General features: G+C 40.5%; 1 protein-coding gene across 1 annotated transcript in view; it reads left to right on the forward strand.

The window, feature by feature from the left end:
* LOC139725254 (Fanconi anemia group I protein-like) overlaps window positions 1-22398 on the forward strand; it is a 44800-nt gene that overhangs the window by 18281 nt on the left and 4121 nt on the right. Inside the window, exons 14-28 of the mRNA XM_071636346.1 lie at window positions 133-262; window positions 867-995; window positions 1738-1908; window positions 2369-2569; window positions 3325-3455; window positions 4279-4449; window positions 4956-5135; window positions 5895-5952; window positions 6422-6622; window positions 7228-7347; window positions 7579-7630; window positions 8200-8327; window positions 8791-8859; window positions 10427-10526; window positions 11236-11420. Coding sequence (XP_071492447.1) covers window positions 133-262; window positions 867-995; window positions 1738-1908; window positions 2369-2569; window positions 3325-3455; window positions 4279-4449; window positions 4956-5135; window positions 5895-5952; window positions 6422-6622; window positions 7228-7347; window positions 7579-7630; window positions 8200-8327; window positions 8791-8859; window positions 10427-10526; window positions 11236-11420 — 2026 coding nt within the window. The remainder of the gene's footprint in view (window positions 1-132; window positions 263-866; window positions 996-1737; window positions 1909-2368; window positions 2570-3324; window positions 3456-4278; window positions 4450-4955; window positions 5136-5894; window positions 5953-6421; window positions 6623-7227; window positions 7348-7578; window positions 7631-8199; window positions 8328-8790; window positions 8860-10426; window positions 10527-11235; window positions 11421-22398) is intronic.

Genomic DNA, 22398 nt, shown 5'->3' on the forward strand with positions numbered 1-22398 from the left:
AAAGGCGCAAAACTTTCCTCTTTTACAGTATTTATATTAGGAGACCAAGCCTGTGCAGAGGAAAAATGTAACAAGAACTGATCCTAGTAAGGAATAAGTTCCTACCTCATTCATGCTTTGTTTACTCTTTAGGCAAGGAGAGGCCCGTAAGATAGCTGTTCTGGGCTACCTGCAGATCCTGAAGCACTTTCGGGTGTATGGTAGTCTTCCCCTCAGCCAGTCTAGCCAGAGCTATAGTATGATGACTTCGACCTCTAGTCAGGTAACAGACAACTATTCACAGTGTTTCTTTTCAAGTACAGTATATGCCCCGACATTTCGTAAGCTGTGCTTTTCTCAGGAGGTGTATGTAAGTTCCAGCAAACACATGATAGCTATTTTGTGAGCTTTCTTTAGTTGGATGGAGGTTAAACGTGACATTTTCATTTGATGACTCGTTTCATTGCTCACTTACTTGTGGTTTGTTTGCTGATGACTGTTTGATTTTGATTTATAGAATGTTATTATTCATTATGACTTCATTGTAACTTGTTACAAAGTGTACAAGTTTTCCAGAGGATAAATGAAGTTCATACAATTGAGATTTTTTTTTTTCCGGACTATAATGATTTGAGGAATGCAGTGGAATATATCCAAATTACAAGAAATTATAAGAGCTTTGTTTTCTGAAATGCAATTCATCATGGTTGTTTTTGTTTTCAAATCCCAACATAATTCTTGAAACTGTTTCATAAATAAACATTGCTTCCTATAAATGTCATTGATTTGCAGTGCAAATTTTTGTAGGTCCACTGGGAAGTGTAAGTCCAGAGGCACAAATTGAGTGAATGAAAATTAAATGTTGGTGCTGTAAAATTTCTGCTCAGGTTCAAGTTGACATCCATGGGAACAGTCGCCAGCCTCCAAATTATGAAGCAATTGTCTGCATGGAGATCCTTGGTAACATGCGGCGTTGTCTGACCCAGCAAGCTGACATACGACTGGTCTTATACGAGGTATGTATGGAAACAGTTAACACTTGTCTGCCACATGCATAGTATAAAATGTATGTGCTTGTTAAAGATGATCACTAAGTGAGCAAAGCATATCCTGCCCAGTAGTCATTTAGTTCACTTTTTATCATTTTGTACCTTATATCCAAGAGTTCTGGTAGTTTTCAATTGTCATTTTGCGTAGGTATCTCATATAGACCACAGATTCACACTTTTGTCAATCTTCTATACTTGTCAATTTAACATATTGTAACATTTTACATTAATTTCACATGGCTACAAATTTTCAGCATAGAATTATGTGGATTACAAATATTGATTTGTGTCAAAGATCAAACTTGTTACACTTTCAACAAAATGAAAAAACTACAACACGTAGAGTTGGGAAATAAAGGTAAATTGTAAATTTGTATTTACCACGCTGTAAAGCTCTGCCGTGTTCGTAATGTGCTTGCATAATTCAGCAAAATGTTGCTTTTATGTCATGATTTAAAGGTCTGTTTAAATCTGCTGAGCAATATTATGATATCTTCTAGTGGTGGATGCTCCTTCAATATTTCATTTTTAGGGCATTTTGCTCACTTTATTGGTTTGTTTGTTTGTTTGTTTTACTTCTTACATGAGTATAAGAAGAGTTGCTTAGCAAGACAAGCATAGAACAGTAATCACAACATTCACAGTACCATATATGCCATTTGTCTCTTCTTGTTTGTTTTTTTTTCTTATCACTCCTTTATATCCATAGGGATTGTACGAGGTGCTTTGCCGCAACTCCCACCTGCAGGGCTCCATACTTGACCTACTCCTAGGCCAGTTTAAGAGTTACTATGAGAGTGATGAAGATGTCCAGCCCCCTATCAAATTGCAGCCTTGTATCACAACCCAAGGAAACAATGTCTTTACTGCTGAGCCTCTTGTGAGTGTCTTCTCCTTACTGAACCAGGCAGACTAGGACTGCCTGTCCATCATGAACCTGAATTTTCCTACATTACATTCAATGATAAGATTGACTTGTTTGTGAACTCAACTCGAACAAACTTCAGAATTCTTCATTCTGTCATGAATTCAGCTAGTTCTCAGTGCTTTTGATGTTTGCTTTTGATGTATAAGCTAGATTACACTCACAGCAGTATCATTCAAACTTTTATATAACAAAAAATTGCCAGGTTATTCAAATTAATGAATTGTTGCATTGGCTTGTTTTGTATTGCAACTGATTGCCCTTTTATGGACATAGATAAGCACCAACTTTTCTGTGTTTTAGTGGTAGCCATGATAAAAGATCATCGGCATTCACATTCTGATTGAATTTAAATGAGATTACCCGAATTCTTCATGGATTGGTCCGTACCTTCATCCCTGCATTCAATCCACAGGCACACCTCCTGCAGACACTGGTGCAGAGCTTGCTGCGTTGCCAGTTGATGCGCTCACGGCATAAGGGTGAGGAGTGGGCCGAGGAGCTGGATGATGATGATGAGGGTGAGGAGTCCAAACAGGTGCTGACAAGATTGGAGGAGATGATGGACTCTTTGACTCACCGTATGGTGACGTGTGAGCTGGAGGACTTCCAGGTGGTAAGTGTGTTGCTATGGTGATGATTAGGGTGCAGACATTATGAGGTCAACAATGGTAATGACAGTTATGATGATGCTGATGATGTGAGTGATGCTGATGATAACAAGGAGGAGGAGGAGGAGGAAGATGAGGATTGTCTGACATGTTTGTTTTATTAGGAAAGTCATGAGGAGTCATTTTTAGGAAACTTTTGGTGTAGATGGTGATGATGATGATGTTAGTGATGACATTGATTTTCATGAGGAAGAAAGTGATGTTAGGAAGCTTTGGTTCAAGTGTTCTTGATTGGATTCCATGAAGGTGTTGATTTCTTTATTATGATATGATAGTGATCAAGTACTTTGCTAGAGACATTCTATTTAAAGGTTACTGTCTTTGTGTGCATGATTATATCTTAGATTCATGTTAAGTCCATGACAAGGGTTACATTACCATTTATTCTTAAATGTTGTAAATGGTTTGAGAATTATTCATCGATCAAACTATATATTGTTGCAACCTGGGACACTGTACAGGGAAGTTATGAAAGGCCCGGCATAGGTGTATGTAAAATTCTGAAGTTGTTCACTTTTCCCTGTATGGAGCTATGTTTATTGCGATGTAATCAGACTTGGATGTAGGTATAACAAAGTAATCCATTGAGATAATCTTGAGTTGAGCATGATGTATCTGAAGACTATAGGAGCATATTAACAACGATCGTCTCACTGTATGGTAGTTTTCATCGGGTCCTGTAATGATTCTTCCCTTCCAGGATAAGTCAGCTGATTTCTCCACCTCCACCGGGGTTGGGACACGTAACAACCTGTTCGCCACGCTACTTCTTGGTGTCAACGAGGTCTTGATGGAATATGTGTTCACCAGAGCCAGCTCTTCAGACTTCAAGTAAGTTTTATTGGCATGCCAGTGCATAGTTTTCACATGTCTTAAATGACTTTATATTACCATTTATAGATAGACATGGATGGATGGCAGTAGCAACATGTCAGAATACCAGTTCTCAAAGACAGTCCTATACCAGCTGTTGTGTATTCTAAGGAGACGCTTCATTGCTTCAAGGGTTCAACTATCACCAGTGCATCTGTGAAGCATGTTTTATGGTAGCTGTTCATGACATTGTTTATAGTGAACTTCAAGCATGTTAGAAACGTGTTTTACACTTACGCGCCCCCCCCCCCCCCCATAATCCTTTATATGACCAGGTACTCAGCTTAACTTGTCAAGCTTTTTTTATTAGCGTTCAGTAGCACATCCAAACTTGACGTAGTTGTAAAGTTAGCCAGCCACTCAGACATAGTGATGAGCCTCAGTCTATGAGCTAGAAGACCATGTTAACACAATTGGGATTAGAGGGATTAGTTAAGCTCTATTCATTGACAACTAATCTCCAGACATCAGTGCCAATCAGCAAAAAAAAAAAAAAAAAAAGCACTCCAGCTTGCAAGACAAAGCATGGTACTGCTTAATGATGTCTATGTATAACTTGATTGCTTTTCCTCTTACCTTGTTTCTATAGTTAGGGAGCGAATTTCATGTTAACCTTTCATCCTGGTTGTGACCTGCTGATATGAAGATATTGTGGTTTTCCACAAAAAGCTGTTAAGTGTCCATTACCGTGTGGAAAGCAGCACAGTCTAGATTGGCTGATCACAAACCATAGTCACTACACCAATGTGTTGATGAAAACTTAGCAATCTCTCTCTTGCAGGACAGAAGATGTGGAGAGGATCTTGGCCTTGTATAAGAAGTGTCATCAAATAGCAGACATCCTGAGGGAAAAGAGTGGCAAGGGGAAAGGAGGAAGCAGCAGTACCTCCAAGGCACACAAGAGCCTGCTGTCTATGGCATGTCTAGCAAATATGATGACCGCCCTCTACAGGTCAGTTGGGTTTATATTTGTCATGTTGCAGGAGCTGCCACCTACACAGTGATGATAATAATGGTGGTAATAGCTATAAAAATAGAGTGTGTGCTCAATTCAGATTGCATGGTACAAAGAAGACTGATGTGACTCACCTGTGAACCTACAAGCTTATTCTTTTTATTTGCTGTTACCCAACTGTACTCAAGTAATGTGATGGAAATCATTTCATGAGAATATAAGAACATGTAGAAAGATCTATCTTTTTGATGAGGTATTATTGAAGTTACAGGAAAGTGTCAAGCTGTTTTGTGTATCATGAAAAAATTCTTTGTTTTGGGGAAATGGTTTGTTGTAACAACATGTTATCGAATAATGATTTTGGATAATGAACTTGTTATCTGTGCATTTTGTGTCCACAAAGTGATGTCACAGTCAGATCACTAAATGGTTTGTATTAGTGGTTAGCTAAGATGTCAGATTGAGTAAGGACCATTTTTTTTTTCACATTCCTCTCACCATAGCGATGAGATTCCTGCTCATCAAGAGGGCATCGACCTCTTGCGTAAGAATGCAGACTTTTGTCGCTATGTGGTCAGTGCTGCAGTTCAAAAGATCGAGCAAATGAAGGAGAAAGGGGAGTGTGAGGGACCTCAGGGCACACAACCCAGTCGCCTCTACCAACACTGCTGCACCATAGCCAGGTTGGCTCCTCTTACCCATTGTGGTGAAACAGACACACCCATTTATTTGTTTGTTTGTTTGTTTGTTTGTTTTCTTACTTCCTCTCCCATTTGATTTTTGTTATTGAAACGTGATATCTATGTATTATGTTGTGTTGGTTTATCGTGTTATGTGTTCCTCTGTGTGTCAGAATAGTGACACTAGAGTGGTGACGCACTATCAAGTACTTTGCATTAAAGTGCAAGAGGTTTAATATATGTTTACTGGTGGTCCTCAATAATTAAGCACTATCCAACTGTGTACATAATGTATAATCATTTTTATGACCACCATGACTTGGTCACAACTTCAGGCATCAAACTTTATCTTGGCATATGTGTGTGTGCCATCACACATTGATATAGCAATGTCAAGCAAATCTTCATTCAGTTACTTTGATAGATGTCATCAGAAGAAACATTTCAAATTTTACAACACTTTCCAGAACCAAGCATCACTTGTTCCCATAATAACTTGACATACAATGTAAGTCAGTGAACATAGCTGTAGGGATGAGAGATCTATTCCACAAAAGCCACACTGAAAGTTGGTCAGACTAGCCTTTCAATAATTCAGCTAATAGCTCGTAATAAGTAGTGCTTGTACCTAATAGATTAAGATCATAGTCATGTTTGGTGTTATATTGATTTTTATTTCATAGTTTTAAAGAAAAGAGATGATAATGTGTATAAAAGAAAATTAAAATGCTGTCTTTCTGAATTGATTTTATTCAACTAAAGGGTCTTCCTCACAAAATTTTCATCTGGTCTGCGTGCTCATGAAGACAAATCTAAAAAGGTAAGAAAACGAGATGAGAGTGGTGTTAGTGACATGAAATTCCAGATTCCAAAAAAGTCAATATAAGACTGCTGATAAACTTCATTTAGGGACAAATATTTTGTGCCTGTAAGTTACTCAATGTTTGGCATGTGTATAACACTGGATGTTGTGTCTTCAAAGCTGATGCTCAAGAAATGTATTTTGATGGAAGCTTCTCGGTTAATCAGTGGGACAGACATTAACAAAACAATTCAAAAATATATGAATGAAAGATATATATACTTTGAGTCGACGAAGAGGGAGTACAGATGGAGGCTTGATATTGTTTACATATTTACCTTGTCATCTTTTTGATAAAATGATTTAGGAGAGAGTTCAAGTATAGATGATCTGTTTGATTGATTACTGTGTACTTCTTAATCATTACTTTTTAAGTTCTTTAGACAATTTGATGACGCCTGGTTACTTTCTGTTATTTCTATGACAGAGCAAGTCCGTGGTGCCCCTCTGTCTTCAAGGTTTGTCTACAGCAGTCAGCGTGGTGTGTTCCTTTTTTCCTGACAAACTAGTGGACTTCCTACACTGTGTGGATCCCACAATGGGTGAAGACAGGAACAAGGAACCAGTCTCTGCAGATGATGACATAGAATGCCAAGAACAGATCCACCTACACGTCAAGAAGTATCAGGTAAAACTGAAATCCTGATTGAATGTCAAACCAGTCTCTGTTTTATCTTCTGTCATCTCATCTTGAGGTGGAGATGGTATTATTGCTATTCCTTGAAATCCTTGGAAATTAGAAAATGCACTTGATGATTGCTTCATGTCAATACTATCATCGTTACTGCAGTTATCATCTCTGACATTGTCATCATTACCATTAATATTGTTGTAAGCATTATTCTTGCATTATGTAGAAACTACATCTATGAAAGCATGTGTCACAATTAATTGTAAGATTGTTTGCAGCAGAAATCATTTTTATTCTTAAACAAAATTGAAATGAGAGATTTTTTGAATTCAAATCAATGGCCATTTGCAGATTTAAGTGAAAATGGAATGCATTCACATTATTCTCCGAGGTTGCAAATTGTCTTTAGGCTTTGAAGAATCACATGAGCATGCCAGATTGTTAATTTCATTAGTATTTGTGTTAAGTTAGTAGTATGAATGTAGTGTTGATCACTGGTTTCTTAACATTGCAGTGTAGAATCTTTGCTGCTGTGCAATTGATAAGATTTCTGTTTGTTCACATTACGCCTGGTGTCTGTGTCTTGTTCCTCAATCTACCAGAGGATAGTGATGGATATCTTGACAGGAGGAGATGATGTGTCTACCACCACCAAGGATGCCATCCCACTGTGCCACATCATAGAGATGGTTGTCAAGCATGTGTCTCCTCGTGGTGCCCAGGTAGGAGGACTTAATTCTCTCTATAGAAGTTTATCATTTAACAATTGTTGGATGGAAGATCATTCTGTACTTTCGACATGCTATATGATAATGGATACCAGCAGTTTGAACGTTTTGCAAGAGATCTGTTTGCATTTATTTCTTTGAACACTTTGCCATGGTTATTTACATTGATTGTCTATTTACTGACAGCCAAGATTTTAGCATCTATGATTAATTTGTCTTTCACAGTTTGCACAAGTCCAGTCATGGGTGACCAAGGTGTGCACCGAGCTCAGCATAGGTGAGTGAGGCCAATACTTAGTATTTGGTATGTTGCCTAGCATAGATGAGCGAGACCAATATTTGGTATGTTGCCCTCCCTCCCTCTCCCCATACAGAATTTTATTCCTTCCCATTGTGGTGACATTTCATCAGAGGGTAAGTATTGTTGATATTTTTTTCTCTTTATTTTTCTTATCAAATTTAGACTAACTCTTCCTCTCTCATCTTCCCATCTTCTTCAATCCTTTCACAAGTTTGTTTTGTCCTTGCTTTTTCTCATTTCACTCATGGACGGACAAATCAATGCATCAAGTATAACTACCTGATAGGCTCTAGCCGTGTTCATATGACTTTGATTTTTTTTTTGTAAGTTTCTTGTTCAGGCATGTTCTTGCCACAAAGTTTAGTAGTGATTGCATCACGTGATCATTTATCCTTTTCAAGTTTGTGTGTGTGTGTGTGAGTGTGTGTGTGTGTGTGTGTGTGTGCGCGTGTGTGTGTGTGTGTGCGCGCCAAGCATCTTGAGTGCCATCTCATATTTTCTCCTTTTCACTAATGAACATAACTTGTCTTTTTCTTCCTTTCCAGATGACATTAGTCTGTGCAAGGTTGTCATCAATCTCCTGTTTGCCATGACGACCAAGATGAAGAGCCCTGTTGGTCTCCTCCGAGATGTTGCTGAAGATATTCACACCCAGGTTGGAGATGTTGATGCTGTAAGTACTGTGACTTACTTTCTTCACTTGTATGGCTTTATTGAGATTATTGTAACTTACAAGTTATATTAGTACAGTCTCAATCTTTGGCTCTCTGCTGCCCTTCGACTGTCACTATTCGCCTTCCTTACACTCTCCGTATATATCTTCCCTCCACTCTCTGCTCTCTAGGTTCTTGTTTCACTAACCAAGTATTACGTACACATGGTGTTATCACAAACCTCTCTTCCTCATTGAATATTGTTGTCAGATCAGATTTCACTGAAATGAAACGATGCTCTGACTCCAGTGAAGATGGCTATGATCCAGTTAAATTGATGATAAGGAACAGTAAAGAAAGCATTATTTCGAAGGTCCGAGAATATCTTCTCTATTTCTTAATATCATTGAAATCACGAAAAGAACTGAATTATGTTATCATTTTTATTTATTTATTTATCTTTATGTTACATGTCTCTCACAGGAGGTGGAAGTAGAGGACCGAACTCATTTTGCCATCATCAACTCTAAAACTGCCACCCCTACTATCCTGGTGAGTTGTCAGTCTTGCCTTGTTTGCTTGTTTATATGCTTTAATGAGGTAGTTTTCTGTAATGCCAGATGTTGGAGTATGAACCAATGATTATCATTTTATTGTCATTTTAGTCATTGAATAGGGGCAGATGAAAGATGTGCGTTTGACTTCAAACAGAGCAATATTTTGAATCACTGCTTGGAATAGAATCAAAATTGTAGAATGGAGAATTGTCAAATGTCACCATACATTGATAGAAAGAGAATCACATACAAAAGTAAGATTTATACTCTTTGAAGTACCATGAAAGTCAAATTTCTTACTTGCAACCAAACCATTGATTGGCCTTATGTTAGGACATACCTCAGTATTCGGTGATTCATGGTTGTTTCTAACCATCAAAGTGAGATTATTTGTGTCCCCATTGTTTTTATGCCTCCGCCACGAAGTGGTGCCGGAGGCATTATGTTTTCGGGTTGTCCGTCCGTCCGTCCGTCCGTCCGTAATGAATTTTGTGGACAGGGTAACTACCAAAACCTTTCGAGGTATCCTAATGAAACTTGGCATGTATGTGTATTAGGGGGTGAAGTTGTGCCTATCAACTTTTGGGTGCACATGCTCAAGGTCAAAGGTCAAAAGGTCAAGGTCAAATGCTTAAAATTTTACTATTTCCCCCATATCTATGCAATGCCTGAAGATATTTTCTTGAAACTTGGTGTATACATGTACTACCCAATTAAGATTCTCTGGTGAAAGTTTGGGGTCATGAGGTCAAAAGGTCAAAGGTCAAAAGGTCAAGTAAAATTTTAAAATTTCACTTTTTTCTCTGTATCTTGGAAATTGTTCAAGGTATCTTAATGGAACAAAGTATGTATGCATGTTCTGACTGGCAGTGGTTATCTAGGGAATTTGGGGTTCATGTGGTCAAAGGTCAGGGGTCAAAGGTCAAGGGCAATACTTCAAAATGTTACTATTTTCCTTATATTTATGCAATGCCAGCAGGATTATCTTTTTAAAACTTGATGTATGCATGTATAACCCACTAGAGATTCTCTGGGATTTTTTTTTTTTTTTTTTTGCCAAGAAGGTCAAAGGTCAAAAGGTCAAAGATCAAGTGAAAGTGCTGAACTTCTTTCTCCATATCTCGGAAGTGGCTCAAGTTATCTTTAAACTTAGTACATATTTATGTATGTTCTGCCTGACATTGATTCTCTTATGAATCAAAGGCCAGATGAAAATGATAACAATTTACTGCTCAATACAGAAATTGCACTTTTTCTTTATACCTTGACAATTACTCAAGTGCGTAAACTTATGAAAGGGTCAGAGTCGAAGTTAAAGTTCTTAAATCCCCAAATACATGCTCTCCTATTCATCCAATTAAACATAGGTCAAGGAAGGTGAACATTTGATACTTTTGTGACAAACATGTAATTTTAATATTTTGCCAATTTTGTGAAAATGTAATCACACATTGTCCACATGTACTATAGACCTATTAGGAGAATCATGCATTATGGCGGAGGCATACCAGTCGCCATAGCGACATTTCTAGTTGTTTTTTGTTTTTCCTCATCATTCCCAGCTTCTATGGATGCACCAAGCAGACCAAGTCTTAGATGACACAGAGTGGCTGGTAACAAGACTAAAGGCTGAAATACAAGCTGCCCAAGCAGATGTTGTGGGTAAGATGTTTTATCATGATGACTAAAGAGGTTTGATGCCACTGGCATACTCTCACAATAATTTCAGTCAATGCTCATGAGATGACAGTTTGAAACTTGTTTAAGTGTCAGGATTGTGATAAAACCTTTCAGAACTGTTGTAATTAAACTTTCAGGCATTAAGAATGAACTATGACAGCTACAAATAACCTCCCTTACTGACAGTAGATGAAGTTGGCTGTTGATCATGTCAAATGCATGTAATCAATGGGTCCACATTTGTAGGGGTATAGGATATTTCATAAAGTCATTACACAAAGTTTGGATGCATATATTGGATTTCTGAAATCTCCTATAATGTCCACCTGTCGAGTCTTCTGTTCAGGTTAAACTTCAATTACGTCCCTGAAAACAATTTCCTTATCAAATTTTTTACCTTAGCATCAGAATACAGGTGCAATTTACTTTAATCATCGTGTTTTGTTTACAAATTTTCATTTGAAATTATGATACTCAGAGGTTGTGGTGGGGAAGACTATGATTGTAATGATGTTGGTGAAATATCATTTCAGTTATGGGTACTTTTGTTCTGTCTATGCAAGTTATGTGTAGGTATTTTAAAGAGTCCTAGTCTGAATCTACATATCCATATCATTAGCCAAGATGTTGCTGCTTGATCTTCCATACCATCATCTTTCTATACTGCATTCTAAACCTCTCTCCTCTATAGACACACCAAACCAGCTCTCCACCCAGCGAGAGGACACAGAGAAATCTATCTGTAATCATCTTGGTATGCTGGTGACTGGCTTCCATGAGTTGGTCCAAACAGCCATTCCAGCTGGACCTTGCATTGACACAACTCTCAAGTCCCTGACAAGACTGTATGCCACATTCACCACCCTCTGCAAGTTTGTGAGTATCACATTGTTTCCTATCAGTCATTAGTGTTTATGGTGTGTTCTTGCAAGTATAGAAATAGAAGTGTATAACTTCATATCAGCAGTCCGTAAGAGTCAGAAAATGTTAATTTCCATCTATTGGTCTTGAAAGTTTGGAAAGGAAAAACATTGAAATCGTTTCATCTACAATAAAGTGCCTGAATTCAAGATAAATATGTACCAAAATGTAGCAGTCCATGCCTTTGTTAATGGTAATTTGAAATAATTTTATTCTCTGAGTCCTACAAATAAGTTCATGAAATTACAGCAGTGTCATTTCAGTATTAACCTCTTGTAGTATCCCTAAACATATCGAAGCATTTCACATACCTTAAAGAAAGGAAAGAGGAAAGGGAGGTTGGTGGTCTGTTAGATACTGCTGTAATTTATGTCTTCAGTGAGTGTTGTACGCGCCGAGGTCCTATGTGTGATCTTGTGACTTTGTGTATGTTGTCCACCATTAAATACACATGTTCATCCTTCCTTTCAGCTGTTCCTTTCACTCTCGACGTTTCACGTACACACAGTCACAGACGGTAGGGGGGTATTCGCCGTACTAAACAGCCACACGCCTACAGGCACCTTACACGCTCCCATATACTGACATCGATGTTTCTTCCGTGCTATGTAACAGCATCCTAAACCTCCTAATAGCTGTACTGCGCACCAACACACTGTTCATCGTGCACCACACCGTTGATTGTCGTACTCACATGCGACACACGCAGTGATAGTAATCACAGATTTGGATCTCATCTGGCGGTCAAATGAACAATTCCCTTCCTTTTATTTTGATCCAAACCAAGTGGCAAATATCACACAATATGAGCAAAGAAAACAACGTAAGCAATGAGAGGTTAAAGGAAACTTGTAGGTTTCCACCCCTACCTCTGGTTCTCTACCTTCTGCTCTTCATGACCCTTTTCCTGCCTATCTCTAACAGCAGTCTTCACTTCACCTCTGAAGCTCTTTTCTTACCCTGGCGCCTCACCTCTCCTCTCTCCCTAACAACCAACATACATGTGACTTTTCCTATGTTCAACACTAGATGGCGCAAATGAAACAAATGCATGGAACGGCTCCTACATACCGGCCCCTTAATTTTCAAAAGAGGGTAACCCCTTTTAAAATTACCAAAACCTACCACCATCATTAATCACATTAATGTTCCTTCTTGCCACCCAACAATCTATTGACCACAATAAACAACGCTAACTCAAAAATATGCTACATACTATCGAACTACAACAACCCCTTACACATACAACCTTGTGCTACACATGTAAGCCTATAAAACATGTCTTTGATGCAGAAATAGTCACCTTTCACTGGCAACAATGGCAAGGACAAAATTGAATATTGTTATGTTTACAGAAGAACATCACATATTCATAAAGTGTCTAAACACCCTGACATTCATTATGTAACCTCTGTGTAGCCTAATGTATGCATGTGCCTCAAGTGTCAGCATGCATTCCAACAATCCACTTGTTGAAACTGTTCTTATATATCTATGAGTGCATGTCTGGAGACAGACAGTTCTGTAATAAACACTAAAACGTTAACTGCCACGCCTCTTCTGTTCCTTCCTTATTTGCAACCATGAGTTTGCTAATTGTAACCCATGATACAACAAATATACATCATACCTGCAGTCCACTTATACCTTTAACATGTACATAAACAAACTACATCAAATGTATTCCCATACTTCTGCAACACAACTGTTGACCACTTCAAGATTTAGCCAAATCCAAAGCCAGCTGTTTACAAAACATATTGTACACTCGATACTATACCCAGCTTGCATAAATGTGTCAAATATGTATGCATCCCGGCATAGCAAACAGAACGAAACATATAACATCTTCAAATGTACAATGACCAACTAAACCTACCAAATCTATTAGCTTGAATTTGACCTACACTGTACCCTTAATCTACAATGTAATCCAAACATAAATGTATTTACAGCATGGAATTCAACCATACACACATACAGTTTTGTACCACTTCTGGATGATACTGCATACCTGTGCACCAATGCATATCAAGTATCAACATAAAATATAAAATCTTATTCATACATTTCTCATGAACTCTGTTGATATGCTTATTACAGATACCCCTATTTCTTTCAAAAAAAAATATGCATCCTTCCAGTGTTGCATTTCTAAACAATACTGTTTTGAGCAATACTGTATATCACCAAATTTTTTTGCACAAAAAAGGAACAACAAAACAAAACGTAATTAAAGTGGGTTAAACATGAACAATAAAACGTGTTTCAATGACTATTGTCCATCAAACCATGTATCAACATAACCCAACCCGAACAACATCAGTGTACTGTGTAAGTAACCAAACACTGTGGTAGAAGTGCACTGACCTTCTCTGTCATTTCTGCACAAAATTATTGAATCTCTTGAGATCTAACAAACATAATCTACTTTATCTACAGCCTTGTGAATGCCACAGCCATCTTAATTCACTGACTCACTCTGGATGGTCTCTTGGCCTAGAGAGTGAAGTTGCTTTGCACTGCAGTATACCCGAATACCGGTATACAATTGTACATACAAAACAGCATTAAAAAACCTGTATCACCTTTCCACTGATTGCCAATACAAATACAACATAACGAAACAACATAATGAAAGCAAACTCATGCTACTTACTTTACAATATGGCACTTGTGGTAAGAAAATTTGCTTGCCACTGAATAAAAAAGACATATGTCACCATGACACACATAAGATACATTTTCATGTATATGCGTTTCTCATGTCTTCTTATAACTCAAATGCATACATATGTATACCTATGCGGGTATATAACATCATACTATGTACTGACCTTTAACACACTATTTGTGTATACAGCTGTACTAAAATCAATACCATCTTTCTTTATATATGCTTTGCCAAAAATCAAAATCTCTTCCCTTGCTTATAACTTATCTTGAATTTGACAATATTTCCACTTGAACAACAAGCCTAAATTTAGAATGTCTCCCTTTTGGCATGTTTGGAATTTGTAATGTTCTAAAATAGGCTGAATACACAATATACTACTCATTACATTACTGGTTAAAGGAGAATACAACCAAACAAATAAGCAAATTCTGCTAAGCATTTGTCTGTATCCATCACATATCACATGGCAAAATGCACTATATATGACTACACAATACCATCTGTGCATAATCATACAATTATAAAAACTACCGCATACAAATCACATCAATGCTTTATCAAAACACATAATGATGTATACCAGGTAACGAAACTGTACTTGCATACAAAATTCAACTCTTGCATCTGACGAATTGTTCATGTGACTAATTGGCTCCTCATTTGTTCTATCAAATCCCATGGAGTCCAAGTCACATCATAATATCTGTTCGCACAGTCCGTCCAGGCTTGACACAAAATTGTTCACGGTCCAATCACAAACCAAGCTTTACGATCAGTTCCCCTTCAGCTGGTTGACTTGATTTGTGACGAAACGCAATGTGAATTCCTGTCGGTTTGCGACACAAATTTTGTTCCATGTAAAAAATACAAAAAAGGAATTACTCATTGTCAAAACACACTCTATACTAACCAGAATTTGTTATCACAATATCTGATCACCTTTACTTGCGTATATGTATCCGGATCTCCAATTTTTACACACATATGATCACTGAGAGTATCGCGAAATTCCAGCAAAATGTTCCATCGCGATCGAATGTGTAGATCTGCAAAAACAGTCATGAATCTCCCTCTAAAAGGAGACACAGCTTGCTGATTGGTCGCAGATAAACACCAGTCTTGGTCTTCACCTCAACGCGACGGACAAGGCCTTCTCTGTCAGGTATGGTTCGCTGAATTTGTCCCATCGGCCAAACGTTTCGTGGTAGCGTGTCATCGACGACGAGCACAACATCTCCGACCTGAATGTTTCTGTTGCGGCACACCCATCTTTGCCTCTCCTGCAGTTGCGGCAGGTACTCCTTCAGCCATCTCCTCCAAAAGATGTCCGCCATATATTGTACCTGTCGCCATCGACGTCTCGCATAAATATCGGTCTGCCTAGTGACCGATGGGGGCAGCAGGGGGGTAGACTTCAACTGCAACAGATGATTCGGTGTTAGAGCTTCCAGATCGTTTGGGTCGTCAGAAACTCTAGTGATGGGTCGACTATTGATGATACTCTCCACTTCACAGAATAGCGTCTGCAAGCTCTCGTCACTCATGACTTGCTGCTTCGTCAGGGAGAAAAGAAGCTGCCTAACCGTCCTAATCTGTCTCTCCCAGACTCCCCCATGATGAGATCCACCAGGTGGATTGAAGGTCCATTGGATGTTTCTCTGTAACAGCGCATTATTAAGCTGGTCCAAGTTCCAGCTCTCGATTGCCTGCCTGAGTTCTCTCTCAGCGCCGACAAAATTGGTCCCATTGTCAGATCTCATCTCCTTGATCGCTCCTCTGCGTGCCTGGAAACGTCTTATGGCAGCAATACATGAGTCTGTGTCTAACGAGTCTGCCTTTTCAATGTGTACAGCACGTATGGTAAGGCAAGTAAACATCACTCCATATCTCTTTACCATACTGCGTCCCCTCTTCACCTCCACTGGTCCGAAATAGTCCACACCATCATGTGTAAACGGTGGTTTGTCTGGCATCACTCTGTCTTTTGGAAGATCTGCCATTTTTTGCTGCATCAGCTGCCCTCTGCGTCGTCTGCACATGACACATCTTCGCAACATTTTCCTCACAGCTGAATTGGCACCAGGCATGTAGTACCTCTGCTGCAAATTGGAGAGAATGTAATTCCTCCCACAATGTCCAGAGTTCACATGAATGTTTCTCAGGATGAGTTCCGACACATGGTGACCCTTTGGCAGAATCAATGGGTGTTTTGCCTCCATAGGCAAGGCTGCCTTACTCAATCTTCCTCCGACTCTGAGCAGGCCATTGTCAAGTGTAGGATCAAGCTTGTAAATGGAGCTTGACTTCTTTACTCCATTTCTTTTCCCATTGACCTTTGACTCTTCTCCTCTCAGTGTTGCAATTTCTGGAGCAAATGCTTGCCCTTGGACGTAGCGGAAAATAGCCTCCTCAGCATTTTCCATATCCTTCGTAGTCAGCTTTGTAGCTTCACCCGTGTCATCCCTCTGACCCCTCTTTTTCATTTTCAGCATTTCTTTCAATTTCAGCATCCATGCCACTGCCTTCCTCATACTCGTCCAGTCTGAGTAGTGAGACAACAGCCTTCCAACAGGGTCAAGTGTTTCATCACGTTCCTTTGCATTTGTCACAAAGGTACTCTTTGTCTCCCTCAGGCATGGCTCGTCACATTCAACATCACAAGCCAAAATCTTCCTTTTCAGCTCTGGGTCGTCTGTACTTGCCATGACCAAGTTCTCTGGTTGCGCTGGCCACATGCTTTCATCTGCATGAAGAAAGTCTGGACCTTCCTTCCACAGTTTCATGTTGAGGAATGGTGCAACTCTGCATCCTCTAGAGCACAGATCAGCTGGATTGAGTGCAGATTCGACATGTCGCCATTGGTTCACTCGCGATCCATCTTTAATTACGGCGATCCTGTTTGCCACAAAGGTTTTGAACCGTGCTGTCTCACTTCTGATGTACCTGAGCACTGTCATGCTATCAGTCCAAAAATATGTGTCATCCACAGGTACATGTACACCAAGCTCCTCCTTTACCAGCCGATTGATTCGCACTGCTACTGTCGCAGCTGTTAGCTCCATTCGAGGGATGGAAATCTGCTTCAAAGGGGCTACTCTTGCCTTGCTCATCAGGAAGCTGCATTTCACTTCGCCCTGGTCGTTCACTGTCCTGATGTATGATACAGTGCCATAACCTTTCTCGCTGGCGTCGGCAAAGTGGTGGAGGGTGATTGACTTCGCTGCCCTGAAAGGCCCCGGCATTAGACATCTAGGCATCTTGAATTCTGACAGATGTGGGAGTTCCCGTTGCCATGTTTGCCATTTCCTCAGCAACTCTGATGGGATAGGTTCATCCCACCCTAGTCCCAGCCGACACAATGTCTGTAGAAGCTGCTTTGCTTGCAATGTGACTGGAGACACACATCCAATGGGGTCAAACAGAGCACAAACTGTGGAGAGAATTCCTCTTCTAGTAGGTGGTCGTTCTTTCATCTGGATTTTGAATCCAAAAGCATCATCTTCTGTGTGCCATAACATGCCAAGTGCTCTCTCGGTTGGCATTCCTCCTTCCTCAAAATTGAAATCCTTGACAACCTTCGCTCTCTCCTCAGCTGGGATCTGCTCCAGGACTTCTCTCTTGTTGCTGTTCCACTTTGTTAAGTGAAATCCCCCCTTTTGACACGTCTTTGTCAGCTCTTCTGTCGTCTCAATTGCCTTTTCCACTGAATCGGTAGAATACAAGCAATCATCGACGTAGAAATTACGGTGAATGATTTCTACTACATCCCTAAATGATGACTTCACATGCTCATCCGCCGTTCTCTGCAATGCGTAGTTTGCGCATGATGGAGAAGAAATAGCGCCAAACACATGTACGCACATACGATACTCGATCAGCGGCTGTTGAAAGTCCCCATCCTTCCACCACAAAAATCTCAGGAAATCTCTATCTACCCTGGGCACTAGGACCTGAGAAAACATTGCCTCTATGTCAGCCATGATGGCTACCTCTCCCAGTCTGAATCTTGTCAGCACTCCGAATAGACTGTTGGTCAAATCCGGCCCCTTTAGGAGTTCGTGGTTTAGGGACGCTCCATGATATTGCGCTGAGCAGTCGTACACTACCCTCAGTTTGCCTTTCTGTGGGTGCAGGACTCCGTGATGTGGCAGGTACCAGACTTTTCCCTTTGTCCCTGTCAACTCCTGCTCTCCTATCTTTTCAGCGTATCTGCTCTGAATTGTTGTCTCCATGCACTCCTTGTATTTCTGATGGAAATCAGGCTGTCTTTGGAACTTCCTTTTCAGATGTTCAAGTCTCTGTTCGGCGAGAGGCCTGTTATTTGGCAAGTCTATCTCCCTTCTGAATGGGAGTCCTATCTCATAGTGCTGATCACGAAGCCTGATCGTCTTTCCTACATCTCTCAGAAATTTCTCGTCCTCTACGGAAATCTCCTCCTTGTCATTCGACAGCAGCTCTGTAAAATCTGTGTTGTATAGACTGCTCAACTTCTCTTGAATGTCATCCAAGCCTTTAACCTGAGCTCTATGCGAGGTGATCCACTGTCGCTTCCTATTGTCATGCCTCTGACATCCATACACCATCCATCCTAATCTTGATTGACACGCGAATGGCCCACCATCTTGGCTGCTGATGACTCGCAAGGGCTCAAATGCCTTTGGCACATTGTTTCCTATCAATATGTCCACTTCAGCGTCTATCTCTGGCATTTCTACTTCCTGTAGATACGACCACTTCTCCAAATCGACCTTTCTCGGGATATCGTCCTTGGATACGGGTATAGATGCCCTAGTATAGACCTCAGGAAGGGAAAAGTCATCTTTCCCGTTGATGTTGCATATTTCCAGATCATGTAATACGTGTGTTCGTACCACCTTCTCATCAGTCATGGTTTGCAGATGTATCATCCTTGACTTTCCTTTAACCTGCAACCTTTCCTTCAGTGCTTCAGTGCAGAATGTCCCATTGCTGCCACTGTCAATGAAGGCATATGTGTTTACTTCTCTGCCAGTTGCCCTTGATCGCACCACCACAGGAATGATGGCTGGCTGTGCATCCATTGTTACTCCACGATTCGTCATCGAGCAAGTATGGTTCTCCACAACTCGTGTTCCTTCTCCATTCCTTGTTGACTGCACTCCAGTGTCAGATTCCCTTTCTTTCCTTTGAGTTGTTTCAGATTCAGCATTCTCTACCTGGCTCTGAGCTTCAGACTTCCTCTCATCTGAGTGTGCAGGATTCCTATGTAGCACTGTAGGGTGATTATTCTGACACAGCTCACATTTCAACCTTTCTTTACAGTCCTTGGAGAAATGAGATCCTCGGAGACAAGCAAAGCATAAACCCTTCATGCGACAAAATTGCACCTTCTGATCATGGGGCTTCTTGGTGAAAATTCGGCAGTCTGTCAGGTGATGATTGTCCTTGTTACAATACAAGCACTTCTTCCTTTCATCATTCTTTAGAACAGTGCTGAAACTCTGCCTTGGTTTTGAAGGAGTAGCCTTGGATGGGTTAGCACGTCCCTCGCCTGACTTTGGTGTTCCTGTTATATCACCATACAATGGGTTGTTTACAATTCGTGATTGCCTACTCACGAAACGCACCACATCAGCAAATGTCAGGGGTTCTTCATGTACTTCCTGTATGGTGTCGACAGTGTACCTCCATTTGTCTCGAAGCTTGAATGGCAGCTTAGATATCACCATCTTAATGTGCTGTGTGTGATTGATTTCTTGTTCAAGCTGCAAGTCCTTGGCCAAATTGCTCAGCTCGGTCACAAATAGTGTGTAGCTCTGTAATCCTTCAGCATCCTCATTCTTCACGTTTGGCCAAGCTTCAGCTTTCTTCATCATTCTGTCGAGGACCTGATGCTTATTACCAAACTTCTTCCCCAACAATGCCTTTGCCTTGATGAAAGCCTGCTGATGGTTGTCACCATACATACAGCTCCTCACAACTTCATTAGCCTCACCTCTTGTGTACTGTTCCAAGAAGTACAGCCTGTCTGAGTTATCGGTAGTCTTGGATTCAATCACATGTTCAAATGCCCTCATGAAACTGTGGAAATACATGGGATTTCCATCAAAGGGTTGCACATTCCTCTGTGGTAACGATGACTTCATATGACACTCCAACAGAAGCTGTGTGAGTTGATTTTGCTGCATCTGTACCTCTGTCAAGTGACTGGCCGCATTTACATCTGCTCTTGAATCTCCTTCTGCAGGACTGCCTGTGATTGGGTTTGGTGTCTGGCTATGAACTTGCACTGGTGTTGCTGGAATGGGATTAAAGGCTCGAGGGAATGGTCCTTCAAACTGCTTCATGGCGTCTGCCTTTGCAGTAGCTGCAGCAAGTTCTATTTCAACTTCCATTTGTTCCTTTCTCCTTAGCAGTTCTTGTTCCTCCCTTTCGAGGGCCTGTCTCCTCTTCAATCCTTCCAACTTCACCATCAGTTCTGCCTTCCTCCCAGCAGCCTCCATGAGCACACTGGTCACGCTGGTCTTTGAATTACCTGATGCTTGTGACACACTATCCATAGCATGTACCTCATCACACTTCGTTGGGGGCGGCATTGCTCCGTGTGACTCCTCAATCTCTAAATTTGTCCCAGGGAAATCTGAATCTACTGGCATCCATGGATCCATGCTCTGCAGAACAACACTTGGTTGCAGTGAACCATCTAATAACTTCGAACTTGGAATTGGTTCCTCCATTTGTGTATCTCCAACAAAACTTACCAGTGTGTGAAGATCAAATAGGTTCTAGACGAGAGAGCCTCTCACGTCCTTCCTACTATTTACTAGTGATCCTGCCTCTGAATGTGGACCTGATGTGCGAGATGCTTATCCTTCATCTGCTACCTCTCCCATCTGTATTGCAAAGTTCTCAATTTACTTTCACAACTACTGGTAGAACCTTCTTCTGATCTTGCTTTATATCATAGATGGTCCTCCTCCTTCCTATTTGTTTGAAGTCTGATCCTGTCTTCTACCTACTTCCTGTGCAACCCAGTAGCTGTTCCTCATTGCGCAGCCTTGCCTCTATGACTACGATCCTCTTTCAAGGCTAATTCTGTTCCATATTTATGTGCCTTGGTTTGCATTTCTCTAATCATCTTTCTCATTTGTTCATTTAGGTTCTATTGTTGTTGATGTGCAATCCATTCCACAATATGCTGTAGGTCTACATCTGACTAGAGTGTACAGTTCTTGGGTCTTGTAGTCAAATACCAGATAGTAGATCCAAAATACCATATCCAGACATAAGTCCTGTCTCATATCCTTCTCCTTGGTATCATTGACATTAGACTTTTAGAGTCATAGACTTGGTCCCACATTTCAGTCTCTGGACAGAATGCTTTGTTCACTCAATATGTTTTCTACTGCTTATTTCATCTTTTATGAACTCATCTTATTAGGTAGGTTCTACCATGTGTATGTAGGGCTGTACCTGTACCTAATTCTATAGAGTACGATAATATTTCACAAGACGTATGCCTGCCTTTATCCAGCAGGGCAAAATGTACACTGCACTGTATTCTAACGTTGTTAGTGCCTGTACAAGTACTCACAGTCACACTCGCAGTTCACCTAGCAAATCCAAACACTGAAACCATTGCCATTGTCATTCCATTTGTTGCATCTGACTCTGTGTTGGCTCCAGTTGAACTCGCCTCAATGTAACGTTACTCTGTTAGACCGTCGAGGGTGGGTAGTGACCAACGTTATGCTGTCATCATAAATGCCTTGACTCGTTGAGAGTTGAAATGTAGATTTCTAGCAGTTCTGATCCTCAATATCCAACTCAAAATCGTAATAACTGCTACTGCTAGACCTGTCCCTTTAACTCATCGAGTCATGAACTGTGCAGCTGAACAGCTAACCAAAGTTTCCTTTAACTAAGAATGTACGCGCCGAGGTCCTATGTGTGATCTTGTGACTTTGTGTATGTTGTCCACCATTAAATACACATGTTCATCCTTCCTTTCAGCTGTTCCTTTCACTCTCGACGTTTCACGTACACACAGTCACAGACGGTAGGGGGGTATTCGCCGTACTAAACAGCCACACGCCTACAGGCGCCTTACACGCTCCCATATACTGACATCGATGTTTCTTCCGTGCTATGTAACAGCATCCTAAACCTCCTAATAGCTGTACTGCGCACCAACACACTGTTCATCGTGCACCACACCGTTGATTGTCGTACTCACATGCGACACACGCAGTGATAGTAATCACAGATTTGGATCTC

Source organism: Diadema antillarum, unplaced genomic scaffold (genome assembly GCF_040938485.1).
Source record: "Diadema antillarum isolate AM-2024a unplaced genomic scaffold, OU_Dant_1.0 seq00000029_RagTag, whole genome shotgun sequence".
NCBI classification, from domain to species: domain Eukaryota; kingdom Metazoa; phylum Echinodermata; class Echinoidea; order Diadematoida; family Diadematidae; genus Diadema; species Diadema antillarum.